The sequence below is a fragment of the Lentinus tigrinus genome, assembly GCF_003813185.1.
Source record: "Lentinus tigrinus ALCF2SS1-7 unplaced genomic scaffold L226scaffold_13, whole genome shotgun sequence".
NCBI lineage: Eukaryota > Fungi > Basidiomycota > Agaricomycetes > Polyporales > Polyporaceae > Lentinus > Lentinus tigrinus.
Genome location: NW_027137922.1, coordinates 470163 through 483316, shown reverse-complemented (window position 1 = coordinate 483316; position 13154 = coordinate 470163). Strand labels below are relative to the sequence as shown.

The following is a 13154-nucleotide window of genomic DNA, read 5'->3' as shown; positions in this document are numbered from 1 at the left end:
ACCACATACGTTATCTTGTTCCCCTCCTCGACCTCTGCTCTCTGGCTCTCTGGACGTCGGCTGGTTGCTCGAGACACTCTTCGAATACCTCTTTTCACCTGGATATCCGCGATTTGAGCAAAGATGGGGCAGTCACGTTCGTCAAGTCGTTGCAGTAACCCTACGGACATTTCTGACGGAGATACCTTCGCGTCCGCCATGCAGCATCCCAGTTCATGGAGGACATGCAGAAGCGGTCCAACTGTACGTATCGAGTTGATGTATGCCAGTGAGTGTCCCTAACGGAGTGAACGAATCCTTGCAGTCAATGCGAGCGAGTTGGAGCGGCTGAAGAAGCGATTCATGAAGCTCGACAGGTGCGTCCGACACCCACTTCTCATATGTCAGGGCATACTGACGCTTCGTGTGACTTTACAGTGATGGCTCGGGGTCTATAGATCGCGAAGAGTTCCTGCAAATACCCCAGATCGCGAACAATCCTCTCGCGTCGCGGTTAATTGCCATCTTCGATGAGGAGTGAGCTTTCGTCTGTCTGTGCCCATCATGCTCCCGAATACTCACCTTCATGCCCCCCCCCCCCCTTTTAGTGGCGGAGGCACGGTTGACTTCCAGGAGTTCGTTGGTGGTCTCAGTGCGTTCAGCAGTCGAGGAGGTCGAGAAGAGAAACTACGATGTACGTCCCTCACCTCCACCCTTCCGGCTGAGATATGAACCGGGTCGCGTCTTTCCTCCCAGTCGCGTTCAAGGTATACGACATGGACCGGGACGGCTTCATCTCGAACGGCGAGCTCTTCCTGGTGCTCAAGATGATGGTGGGGAACAACCTGAAGGACGGGCAGCTGCAGCAGATCGTAGACAAGACGATCATGGAGGCAGACAAGGACGGCGACGGGAAGCTGAGCTTCGACGAGTTCGTCCAGATGGTCTCCAATACGGTCCGTGTTACTCGCCGCTATCAATCCGGACGTCACGCTGATCTTTTCCCGCCCCCAATATCAGGACATTGTAAAGCAAATGACACTCGAAGATCTCTTCTGATCGTGCATTTGTTCTTGCACATCTCCCGTATCTCCCTCCGAGACCCCGACTATCCTGTGCCCGACCTGGTCGCTCTGCGTTCTATCGCAGGCAACACTCGCGCCCCGCTCGGCTCCGCTCCTTCGCATCCGGATCATTCACGCCCGTTTATGACTTGTCGTACCCGCCCACGCACATATCTTCGCCTCGCCTCTGTGATCTTGCTGCATACCACCGAGTGTATATGTGTCGCTGTATCAGTCCTGAAACTCAGGTTGTTATCCAATCTCCATCGAGCTCCATCCTCCATGTCCCATCATAGTGCAGGCTCTGCTTTGCCTCGGGCTTCGGATGCATAGGATCCCTGGAATTTACTAGGCCCGGTAATTGGCCGATCGGTTCTTCCGCTCACTACTCACCCATATAGATGATCTTTAAGGTGTTCCAGTCATGTACCGAGCGATTGAATGAAAGTGCATGGGCCATCAGGGAACTGGAGAGGCATTGACGTCGCCGCGGTACTTGAACAACGAGAGCAACACCCGAAGATCCATGGTGAAAGAGAGGAATGTCCCTCCTTTCACGTAGCGACTTCATGCATACGTAGCTTGGAGAAGGACTAGTCCTCTCGTGAGAAGTAGCGTCAAGAGCCTCCTGGGTCTATTGTAGCAGGGTGTAACATGACGATGTCTACATGAGGGAAAGGTCGCCGAACTTCTCCTTGTAGCCTGCGAAACAGCATGAGTATCTACATGAAGCACATTGTAACCGTGACGACACTTACCAGGGACGGTCCACTTGCCCTTCTTGATCATCGTCTCGACAGCCTCGACAATGCGCGGGTGGGCCTTGCCGACCTCCTCCGCCTGATCGCAGGGGATGGACGGGGTCAGAGAAGTTCCTAAGCAGAACGTTAAGGCAAAGTTGACTCACGGTGAGGTCCTCAAAGGGACGAGCCTCCTCAATGTTAGCAAGGGTGGCCTGGAGATCCTTGAGCTCCGCGTCGATTTTCTGAGTGGTCTCTTGCGCCTTCGCGACCTGTTGCCCCAGTCCCGGTTTAATGAGCACACGCCGCACCTATACGCTCTGCACGGAGCGACATGGCCTATGACTTACCGCCTTCGTCTCGAACGTCTCAATGGCCTTGATGTGCGTGCTCACGTCGTACGTCACGGGCTTGAAGTCACGGAGAATCTTCTCGGCCTCGTCAACGACGGCCTTGTTGCGGAGGACGGAGCGGTAGTGCTCGAGGTCGACGGTCGTGGGCTGGGCCGCGAGCTGTGCGTGGATGCGCTGGGCATCGCCGTGCCGCTTGCGGAACGCCTGGAGAGACGCGATGGTCTCTGGAACACCAGCGCGATGAGCATTCGCCAGTTCGCTGGGTAACAACAAAAAAAAGATAGCAAGACTCACCCTTGCCAAGACCAAGCGAAGTGTAGAGACGGGCAAAGTCCTACACAAACACACCCATTCCGCGTAAACGTCACAAAATCCTCCTCCGAGCTCTCGGTCACTTACCACCGTCGCGGCGACTGCTTTTGAGGCCATGTCAGAACTGCGAGATGCTCGTGGGTTAGCGTACAAGAAGATGGAGCAGCAGGACGCGGGGGTACGCACAGAAAAGAGAGTGGTCGTGGAGGTCGTCGAGCAGTTGGGTCGCGCTGCCCGAAGCCTCGCCGGGAACGGCCGATGGCTTTGGGCGCTACCTGGCGCGTGCTGGACACGCTTCGGAACGCTCTACGCGTATAAAACAAACGGGTATTTTGAGACATACGTATCGACCCCGCCATATCATGCTCGACTCTCCCAGTATTTTATTGACTCATCGCAGGATGCGTTACTAGACCACAACTCGGACGAAGTCTCCAGGTGTCCGCCATGCCACTAGCGCTCATGCGGGCACGAAGGCCCCTGAGAAGTCCGTGTATCTGCCGTGAGTACCACGGTCGCCGTCCAATCGCAACGACTCCGGTCTGAGAAGCTTTGCCACAGAAAGAATCGACCATGGCCAAGCACACCGTGAAGCGACCATCTGCTGCGTCTCCCAGCTGAAACACATGGCTCCTTGTTGCTCTGGCTGGACCGCTCGGGGCCAAAGGTACACTCAAGACGGCGTCAGGACCTTTGGCACAGGCATGCGTCATGGGCCCCTCCAGCTCGCTGGCGACATGGACTCAGCACGACTGGATGCCCGTCCGGCGGTCAGAGGACGGCACCGATGAGTACAGTTGCAGGCACTCTTCGCCGAGAATGGCAGGGAAGCAGATCCCAGATGACCCCACGTGATCGGCGTAGTATGTCATAAGGTGTCCAACGCAGAGAGCGCGTCCAACTTTCTCGGCACTCGCTCCCTCGTCCTCCTGCTCTCTCCTGCTTGCCGTGCTACCCCTACTACCCCGCCCACCATGACCAAGACAACCGCGATATACGCGCCGTCGCCCGACGATGCCCGGCGCATCCTCGACGAGATCGAGGACCAGTTCCGCTTGCCCAAGGAGGATCTCATGCGCATCACCTCTCAGTTCCTCGAGGATTTCGCTCTTGGTCTGAGTGAATACAACCATCCGATGGCTATGATGTATGTCGTGTTCGCCTCTCATACGCAACAACGTTCACTCACGCGATAAGCTCTGCAGCCCGACATTCGTGACCGGAGTACCAGACGGTTCAGAAACTGGGTGAGTCTTTGGCCACATCGATCTCTGATGCTCGAGCGCATCCCCTCTCCCCTTTCACTGTTACTCCCGGCGTATCCGACCTATCGTGCTCCAAGAGCCGCGCAAACGACGGCCGTCTACCATATTGACGCGCTCCTCGTACGAGTCCGGCATCTGCGTGCTCTTTATGGAAAGTTCACACTTGCATCAAGAAGCATCGTCGCATCCACCGACCGAGATTACGCGGTCGGCGTAACCATCGATCGATATGACAAGTTTGTGAGCGCAGCTCACCGGCAATTCGTCCCTTGCCGCTGTTTGAGGGATGCGCGATAGCTCGCGACGTGCCCAGGACTTCCGGAGCCATATGCAGCGTCGCGTACGCGCGCAGCACTTCTTCCGGTCTTCGCTTTTAGCCGTCACAAGACCGCGAAGTCTTGGAAGCAGTCGGTACCTTTGACCTGACGACGTCATAGGCACTCGATACACAATTCCGATTCCTCCAATCGTTATCTTGTTGGGCGCTTCGGAGACTGAACTAATCGCGTCTCTGCAGGACATTCCTTGCGCTCGATCTCGGTGGAACAAACTTGTGCGAATTCATGCGTTCATATAAACTTCGTATCAATAACCCTCTTCCCGTCTTCCAGGCGAGTTTGCGAAGTCGAGCTTCTTGGCAACCACGAGTTCGTTTTGAGGCAGCAGAAGTACAAGGTATCGGACGCCTTGAAGACCGGAGAGGCAACTACTCTGTTTGGTCAGTGATGCAGTTCTCATACTCCTAGAAGAAACGGCGCTCATAGTAAGCGGAACCCTACTGCAGATTATTTGGCCGACTCCGTCGACGCTTTCCTAACCGAGTTCGCTTCTGCTGTTCCCTCGAGTCCTTCATTCGAACAGCCCAATCCCTTCGGCTCCCCCACACTTTCGGAGGAGCCCGCCGTCCCTCTCGGTCTGACGTTCAGTTTCCCCGTCGAACAGACTGCTCTCGATCAAGGGAAGATCTTGACTTGGACAAAGGGTTTCGCTGCGAAGAACGCTGTCGGCAACGACGTTGTGAAATTGCTTCAGGATGCCTTCGATCGGAAGCATTTACACGTAAAGTGTGTAGCTTTGGTGAACGATGTGAGTCGTACCCCTTGGACCAGTTGGCATCATGCTCATTTTCGCAGACCGTCGGAGCGTTGTTATCACGCGCATACACGGGCGGAAGCTGTGTACTCGGTAAGTTTCACAGCTTGTATAGCTGTATCGCAGTTTTGACCGGATTCCTTGATCGCCGACAGGCGCCATTTTCGGTACGGGTACCAACGGTGCCTATGTGGAACGCGTGGAGAACATCAAGAAACTGGGCGACTCGCCAGCACGACAGAGAGGCGGTCATATGATCGTGAATGCGGAGTGGGGTGCATTCAACAACACGGTACGTTAAGGATGGCCAGGCTTGTGGACGCACACTCACACTCATGCTTTTGTAGCGGACCGTTCTCCCTACGACGCCATACGACAACAAGGTCGACCGTCAGTCGATCAACCCCCGTCTCCAAGGCTTCGAGAAGTTCATCTCAGGCATGTACCTGGGAGAGATACTGCGCAATATGCTCATATCTCTTGTGGATGCGGCGCCGAAACCCCTCTTGTTCAACGGCCGTTCAAGCGGACCGCTCAACACTCATTATGGTCTTGACACCGCCGTGATGTCGGAGATTGAGGACGCATGGGAGACAGGCAGAGTCCCGGTCGTTCCGGTCCTGGACTCCGACGCTGCCAAGTCGAATACAAACGGCATAGCTGCTGAGGAGCTCGCCTCTGTACCTGATTGGCAGTCCGCATTCTTCACGGAAGTTGACAAACTATCTCCGGATGACAAGGCACGCCTGGAACGCGTCCAAGGCATCATCGTCCAACGACTGGCGCTGGATCCCGCGGATGTCTCGCTACATGATGCAGCCGTTGTACGCTGGGCGACGTCGCTCGTCGCAAACCGCGCCGCACGACTCAGTGGTTGTGCTGTGGCGGCTGTGCTCGTGCAGACAGAACGTGCGAAGCTCGGCGGCGGCTTCGCTACAGATGAGGAGAAGATCTGTGTTGGTGTCGACGGCAGGTGAGTATCCGTTTTGATCGAATGTGCGGCGTGGTCCTGAGTGGCATGGGTCCAGTCTCATTCAACACTACCCGAACTTCAACGCCCGTCTGCGGGAATCGCTGCGCGAGCTAGTTGGCGATGAGGTCGAGGCGAAGGTGGAGATTGGTCTTGCGAAGGATGGCAGTGGTGTTGGAGGTACGTCGTTGTCTGCCTTCGCCTGTTGCATCTGACTCAACTATGACGTCTTCACAGCTGCCCTCTGCGCTCTTCAGGCCATCAAGCAAGGACACTAGATGTCCGACGGAGCGAGGCAAAAAGAAGTGTATATGTGACAGAAGATGACACCATCCGGCATGTATCCTAGCTGTATCCTACGTACTGGTCCATTTCTCTGCTTATTATCCTAATTATTCCAGCGCTTCCTTTCTTGTTTTCGACGACGGGTCTTGTTCTTCCTGTCGCCAAGTCTCCATAGCAGCTGTAGACATCCTCGATAGGTACACGTAGACGAGTTGTGTGTATGGGTATCCTCGGAACACAATGGACGATCTTCAGAGGTTGGAACTATCCTCTCTCATGCTCTGACGGTTGCTCCAACGATTCGCCGAACGGTCCGTGGCGTTCGGTAAGACGAAATATTGCACACTGCGTGGCGTACTTTGGTCCGTCCCGGGATGTGACTGCAGAGTAGAAACGGGTGTTTGCCCGAGGTGGCCGTGATTCCAATGTGGTGTTGCGAATGCGCCTCCACATTGCCGGGGCGCAAGCAAGCTGCAGGCTTGTGCGTGTGCACGTCGCCCTTGCCATGAAGTGCTTCACCGGCAACTTGTTTAGACACGAATGAACGATCGGGATGGAGATCAGATCTGGAGGCTAGAGACAAAACGATTATCCTCGAGATCTCGAGGATAGTCACAGTGCCACTGCTTTGATCTCAACACGACGCTCTTGAATTCCTGCCACGTCCCGCCTCCTCGACCCGACTTCCAGCGACCTTCCTCCATGCGCGCGGACGAAAGGACGAGATCAGAATGTCAGGCCGGAACTTTCCCATATATGGCGAACAAGCTTAGCGATCCACCGAGGGTTGTCAGAGGAGTCAGGGAGGCTGGCAGGGGTCGGCGGCGGTAGGGGGGAAGTGCGGAGGACCAATTGTGGGTGACGGAGGATGGCCATGCGGCTGAATGACAGAGGCTTGCAGGTCGCAGGATAAGGAAGAGGGTTTGCCGTCTCGACTGGAGGCGCCTGGGTGTAAAGGCTCCCATTGCGGTCGGTCCCCGTCGATTGCCGTTGTCGTCCCCGACGTCTACGTCGCACCTCCCGCTCACCCCGCTACGACCACCACCTCCGAGGCGAAGGCGTTCTCGACGGCCTCTTGGACGCGATCGCGTAGAAGCTACCCCCTTTTCGCCTGCGAGGATGCCCGCAACACAAGCCGGGAGCTCGAACGGCCATCTCTCCACGGTCGCGGCGTCCGGCCCTAGCTCTGGATCGGCACCCAGGACGAAGCAGGTGCGGGTGCGTTCGCCAGGTGCGAATGGCACCGTCGATTCTGCGGACAACGGAGGGCCCGATGCGCGCCCGCCCCCCAAGCGGGCGCGGAAGGCGATCAACTGCGAGCCGTGCAGGAACAGCAAACTCAAGTGCGACAGGTGCGTCTTCGCGGCTGTAGCCAGATCCTGGCATTGCTCCAGGCGGTGGCCGTGTCTGTCCGCCCACTAGCATCCCGGGGGCCCTCTCCTCGGAAATCCGCTTGGCTAACTTCAATCTCCTCGCTGTCCTCGGATTTGCAGGAATCGGCCCTGTTCGTCCTGTGTGCTCAGAGGTCCGTGTCTTCTCCTCGTCGTCGCCCACGTCCACCGACGCTTACCGCTTCCGGTATGCGCAGGCACCACCGCGCTGTGCTACCAAGGCCAGGAGGGAGACCCTGCGTTCCGTGGACCCCTCGATCAGAGGTATGTGCCCATTATCCGCGCCTTCGCCATCACTCTTCTGCAAATCGAACTCATCTCCGTCGTCAAACCTCGATCAGCCGTCCCCTCACTGATCCTGGCGCCGAGTTTGCAAAGATACGACAGTCACTCGCCCTTCTCGAAGCTCACATATATCCGCAACCCGTGCCCCGTCAACCTACCCATCCCTACTCTGTTGATGCTCTCCGTCGACCCTCGTTCACGTCCCAACCAGCCCCGTATGACCACGCCTCATCTCGGCCTCTCAGCCCGGATACAGTGGGCACGCCCCTAGACGATAAAAAGGGTGTCGAAGATGTGGACGTGGACATGACCAGCGCCCCGGGCATGCTTGGTCAACAGGCTTCAGGCGGTCTATACGCCGGACCTACGAGTGCCGTGTCTCACCTAATCAATGTAAGTTTGATTTCGTTTCGTCGCCTTCTTCGTTGGCATCCTGAGCCTGTCTATTCAGGCGTCTGAACGTGACGACGACCAAAATGGTCGTAACGTCAGCCCCACTACTCCCGCATCCCCGTCGCACACCTTGGCAGAAGGTGTAGATCATGGATCATCAGGCGACTGGGATCACGACCTCATCTCTCAGCTACCCCAGGTTCCCACTATCGACGGCCTGATCCAGTACTACTTCGAGTACTGCAATTGGGTGTACCGTCACGTCAACGAGACGACCCTCCTCGCCGGCTGGGAGCGGTACAAGAACGGCAAACATGGTGATCGCCTCATCCTCGCCACCGTCTGCGTTCTGATTGCCCTTGCGGCGCGCTACCTCCCCCCGCGCCACGCCCTGCTCTCTGGCATGTCCGAAACTTGCGAAGAACTCGGAACAAAATGCTATGGCATCATGCGCATAGCACTTGATCGGCACCGAAGAGACTCCGTCAGCCCGGGCAGGTCATACTCCCTGGAACTCGTCGAGCTCCTCTTGGTCCGCTGTCACTACCTCACGTTCGCAAAGGAGGATCCTGAAGAGACATGGAGCGTTCGCGGGGAGCTCGTTACGATCGGGACTGCGATGGGTCTCCATCGGGATCCAGGCTCAACTCGATTTGAAAAGAGCGTCGCGGAACGGAGGCGCTGGGCATGGTGGCACATCATCCTCCTCGAGCGATGGCAAGCGTTCATGTTCGGCCGTCCGCTCGCAATAGCGTCCCACCACTTCAATACTCAGCTACCCAGCTGCTGCGACCTAGGAGTGGACAAGTCAACCCGACTATACTTGCCCAACCTTGCGCTCTTCAAGTTGGCGTATATCCTTGGCGACATCATGGACGATGCGGTCTCATTCCGCGCGGTACCTTACGCCTCCGTACAAGACAAGGACAGGCTTCTCACCGAGTGGTATGCTGCGCTTCCAGAAGAGCTTGATCTCGACGAGTATCGTATAGCGCGGAGTCTGGCCAGTCCCATCACATCTGTGCGCCGACTCGGCGTGCAGAGCGTCATCATCCGCACTGCATACCACCACATCCGCTTCACCCTTCACAGACCATACGCCAAGGTCCCCGAAAGCCTCGAGATCGCTGTCAGCGCCGCATCACAGCTCATCGCGCTTGTCGGTCAGACGCGACCAGATTTCCTCTCTAACACTGCCCTTGCGGTCCCGGGGCACATGAACTGGGGCCCCTTCCACGTCTTCTCCGCGGCGATGTTCTTCTCCTTCCAGCTGATCACGAAGCCGGATCAGCCCGCCGCAAGTCTCTTCCGAGAGAACATCCGCAAGGCGACTGCTTCTTTGGAGCAGAGTCGTTGGATGCCGGTGGCGGACAAGGCGCTGACGATCCTCCAGGCGCTGGCTCCGCTCTACTCGGACGAGCTCCTGGAAGTTTCGCGAGAAGACAGCGAGCGCAAGAAGGCCAGTGTTCTCAGTCTCGTTCGGACACTCGCCTTCCCTTACCAGGATGCGCCGTACTCGAGATCGGCGGACTCACCAGGATACAACCGATACGACAGTGCTTTGCAGGCCATGGCGCAGGCGAACCACAGTACCTACCAGGGCCATACGGACGCTGGTCAGCGTCAGGTCGCCATGCCTCCCCCTCAGCCACATGCCCAGTCTGCTCCTCCAGCTCAGCCCACGCAGGCGCCGATATCAGCGACGCGTTGGACTTCGCAGCCTCAGGCCGAGCTCAACGGCCAGCATTATCCTGCACACCCCGCACACCAGAGCCACGCTACCCCATATACTCCTCACCGTACAGGCTCCATCTCCGTAGCCCAGCCCCAAACACAGACTCGCGCAGTACACCCACCTCAGCCAGCGCAATACTCGCCAACGGCCGTCACAGGGGGCCAGCCATACCCGATGCTGCGCTATCCGGGGCAGCAACCGGAGACCATGCAGCAGCCCCTGCCGCACCACCAGCCTATATACCACGATGGGCACGAGCTCACGTATGTGCACCCGGCGGACGAGAGCTCGATGTGGGGTGCGTCCATTGGCTTTGGGCTGTCGGAGTGGAACCAGTTCGTGGACGTCATGCAGCGTCCAGACAGCTTCGGCGGGATGGTCTCTGGTCCATCGCACTAGCCTGTTCGTATGTCGCTCGGACCTGGGAGGGGCGGGTCAGTTCAAAACGTCGCGTCGGGGTCCCGGATAGACTTGAGAAACTCTCTCAAGTCGCGGACTCTAGGATAGGAAGGGGACAGCATTCCGCTCATGGATGTGGTTCTGCGTCACGACTATATTCTATGGATCAGGCATGCCGGTGGTACGGTATTTAATCACATCTTGGTGCAACAGCTTCCTGGTTTCGTGCTTTCATTTCTTTGTCCTCGGTCTGGTCATGTACAATTAGTGCAACATTTCACTGGTTTTCCTGGTTCTGTGCAAGCTCTGTGTGAAGCGCGCTTCTGGGTTCTCAGAGAACTGTTATTTTGCGACGACAACGTCCGTATCTGGGCGGATAAGATGCGATAAGTGATGATCGGTATTAGGATGACCAAATGCGGAGGGACGAGTGGTGAAACTTCTGGAATCTTCGTGAGTGTCTGAAGCTGGACTCTGTCGGACGCCTTGAACATGATAAAAGTGTCTGCTGCTCGCTGCAGCGGTGATTCCATTCTAATCGCTCTGTACTCGTACTTGCTGCTCCTCTATACCATCCCTTAGTCAACCCATCCACCTTTTCCCTCACGACTACCATGGCGGACGCGTTGAAGGATCAGGGAAACAAGGCCTTCCAGGCCAAGGACTACGACAAGGCCATCGAACTCTTTTCTCAAGCCCTCGAGCTCGACCCGAACAACTTTGTCCTCTGGTCAAACCGCAGTGCCGCGAAGGCAGGAAAGCGGCAGTGGGCTGGTGCGCTAGAGGATGCTGAGCAGGTACGTACTCCGAACGTGATCGCGCGCGCGAAGTGCAGCGGCTCAAGCTAGCCTTTGTCCTGACAGTGTATCAAAATTAACCCGACGTGGTCGAAGGGCTACGCACGCAAGGGTGCAGCTCTGCACGGCGAGCGGAGATACGACGAGGCTATCGAGGCGTACGAGACCGGTCTGAAGATCGAGGATAGCCCGGTGCTCCGGAGAGGTCTCAAGGAGGTTGTGGACGCGAAGCAGGCGGACGAGCGGGGCGAGGGCGCAGAGGCGTTCAGCCTTGCGAAGCTGTTCGCCGACCCAGAGCTCTTCGCCAAGCTCGCGAAGAACCCGCGCGTGTCCAAGCACCTCGCGGACCCGTCTTTCGTGCAGAAGCTCCAGTTCTTCCAGCAGAATCCTAAGGCGGCGGAGAGTGCGCTCCAGTCCGACGCGCGCATGATTGACGTGCTAGGTGCCCTCATGGGTCTTGATATGCAGGGCTTCTCACGCGAGGAAGGCTCGGACGAGCTCCCCCCTGGCGTGAACAAGGCCGAAGCATCGAGCCCGCCCACATCACCACCCCCTCAGCCCGCTGCGTCGTCGTCCAAGTCACCTGAGCCCGCATCCGCCCCTGCGAAGGATGAGGATGTCGAGATGCTGGACGAAGAAGAGGCAGCGAAGAAGAGAGAGGCTGAGGCGGAGAAGCAGCAGGGCGCGGAGGCGTACAAGACCCGCGATTTCGACAATGCCATCGCCCACTTCCAGAAGGCATGGGACATCTATCCGAAGGACATCACCTTCCTGACCAACCTTGCCGGTGAGTCAAACATTATCTCGGGGGTTAGAGATGTCAGTCACTGAACCTTTGAGTGACTCTCAGCTGCGTACTTCGAGAAGGGCGATTACGACGAGACTATCAAGGCATGCGAGAAGGCTGTCGACGAGGGCCGCGAGGTATGCTTCCACCTATTCACTATGTTTTACGTCCGGACTCCTATCTGACAACCCCCGTCCTAGCTCCGCGCCGACTTCAAGCTCATTGCGAAGGCGTATGGCCGTATCGGTAGCGCGCATCAGCGCAAGGGCGATCTCACCACCGCGATCAAGTTCTACAACAAGTCGCTTACCGAGCACCGCACGCCCGACATCCTCAACAAGCTGCGCGCGGCCGAGCGTGAGGCTGCTGAGAAGGCTCGGCTCGAGTACATCGACCCGGAGAAGGCAAACGAGGCGCGCGAGGAGGGCAACGCGCTCTTCAAGAAGGGCGACTTCGCGGGCGCAGTGAAGGCGTACACGGAGGCCATCAAGCGCGACCCGCAGGATCCACGCGGGTACAACAACCGTGCGAACGCATACACCAAGCTCGCGGCACTCCCAGAGGCACTCAAGGATGCGGAGGAGGCGATCAAGGTCGACCCGAAGTTCGTGAAGGCATACATCCGCAAGAGCCATGTGCTGTTCTCGATGCGTGACTACACCAAGGCGATGGAGGCGTTGCAGGAGGCCGCAGATGAGGATGAGGACAAGAAGCACAGCAAGGAGATTGCGGACCAGATGTTGAAGTGCCAGGAGGCGCTGTTCTCACAGCGGGAGGGCGAGAGCGAAGAGGAGACGCTCCAGCGGGCGATGCGGGATCCAGAAGTCGCGGTACGTGTCGTGTTGCTTGCTCTCGTTGGTATTCTGGACTTCGTACTGACGACTCTGCTCTTGCAGAAAATCATGAATGACCCTGTCATGCAGTCGATCTTGCAGCAGGCGCAGGGCAATCCCGCTGCGCTGCAGGACCACATGAAGAACCCGGCCGTGCGTCAAAACATCATGAAGCTTATCAACGCCGGCATCATCAAAACGCGGTAGTGTGACGGTGGTAGTGTGTCGGTTTGCGTGCCATCTCGTTCTCACTCGGATTACTGCTGGTTCTGGGAAGTCATATTCAATGTATCTCTACGCTGCTTTGTGTAAATGTAATCGAGGCTTCCAGCTTGCTTTCTTGCGACGTTCGACTGTTTACATGACCAGATGCATGCCGTTTCTATAGTCGTGTGTAATCAAACTACGGAGACTAGCTAAAGGCTGTCAAGCTGCTATACTACAGAAGACCTCGTTGCTATCCACTCCGCAGGA

At 57.1% G+C, this 13154-nt stretch overlaps 5 protein-coding genes across 5 annotated transcripts; 4 read left to right on the top strand and 1 right to left on the bottom strand.

Moving 5' to 3' along the window:
• The first annotated feature begins 3 nt into the window (after window positions 1-3).
• L226DRAFT_77265 (calcium/calmodulin-dependent protein phosphatase) lies at window positions 4-1302 on the top strand. Its single transcript, XM_067687230.1, has 6 exons — window positions 4-243; window positions 305-356; window positions 418-516; window positions 588-673; window positions 736-935; window positions 1000-1302. The coding sequence occupies exons 1-6, from the start codon at window positions 216-218 to the stop codon at window positions 1036-1038; spliced, it is 504 nt and encodes a 167-aa protein (XP_067535115.1). The 5' UTR covers window positions 4-215; the 3' UTR covers window positions 1039-1302.
• Window positions 1303-1707: 405 nt separating this feature from the next.
• On the bottom strand, window positions 1708-2565 carry L226DRAFT_560711 (ATP synthase d subunit; the record flags this gene model as incomplete). The annotated part of the gene is made up of 6 exons (XM_067683381.1): window positions 1708-1745; window positions 1802-1883; window positions 1951-2055; window positions 2134-2360; window positions 2431-2470; window positions 2536-2565. The coding sequence occupies 6 exons, from the start codon at window positions 2563-2565 to the stop codon at window positions 1708-1710; spliced, it is 522 nt and encodes a 173-aa protein (XP_067535114.1).
• A 766-nt stretch (window positions 2566-3331) lies between these two features.
• L226DRAFT_77182 (uncharacterized protein) lies at window positions 3332-6189 on the top strand. The gene is made up of 10 exons (XM_067687229.1): window positions 3332-3595; window positions 3654-3695; window positions 4231-4266; window positions 4325-4431; window positions 4498-4799; window positions 4847-4898; window positions 4961-5097; window positions 5153-5778; window positions 5834-5955; window positions 6013-6189. Exons 1-10 carry the CDS (start codon window positions 3423-3425, stop codon window positions 6051-6053), a joined length of 1638 nt encoding a protein of 545 aa, XP_067535113.1. The 5' UTR covers window positions 3332-3422; the 3' UTR covers window positions 6054-6189.
• A 544-nt stretch (window positions 6190-6733) lies between these two features.
• Window positions 6734-10564, top strand: L226DRAFT_535426 (uncharacterized protein). Its single transcript, XM_067680907.1, has 5 exons — window positions 6734-7412; window positions 7554-7585; window positions 7649-7715; window positions 7793-8129; window positions 8188-10564. Exons 1-5 carry the CDS (start codon window positions 7180-7182, stop codon window positions 10261-10263), a joined length of 2745 nt encoding a protein of 914 aa, XP_067535112.1. The 5' UTR covers window positions 6734-7179; the 3' UTR covers window positions 10264-10564.
• Window positions 10565-10748: 184 nt separating this feature from the next.
• On the top strand, window positions 10749-11367 carry L226DRAFT_77168 (uncharacterized protein). The gene is made up of 2 exons (XM_067687228.1): window positions 10749-11037; window positions 11157-11367. Exons 1-2 carry the CDS (start codon window positions 10878-10880, stop codon window positions 11246-11248), a joined length of 252 nt encoding a protein of 83 aa, XP_067535111.1. The 5' UTR covers window positions 10749-10877; the 3' UTR covers window positions 11249-11367.
• The last annotated feature ends 1787 nt before the right edge of the window (window positions 11368-13154 follow it).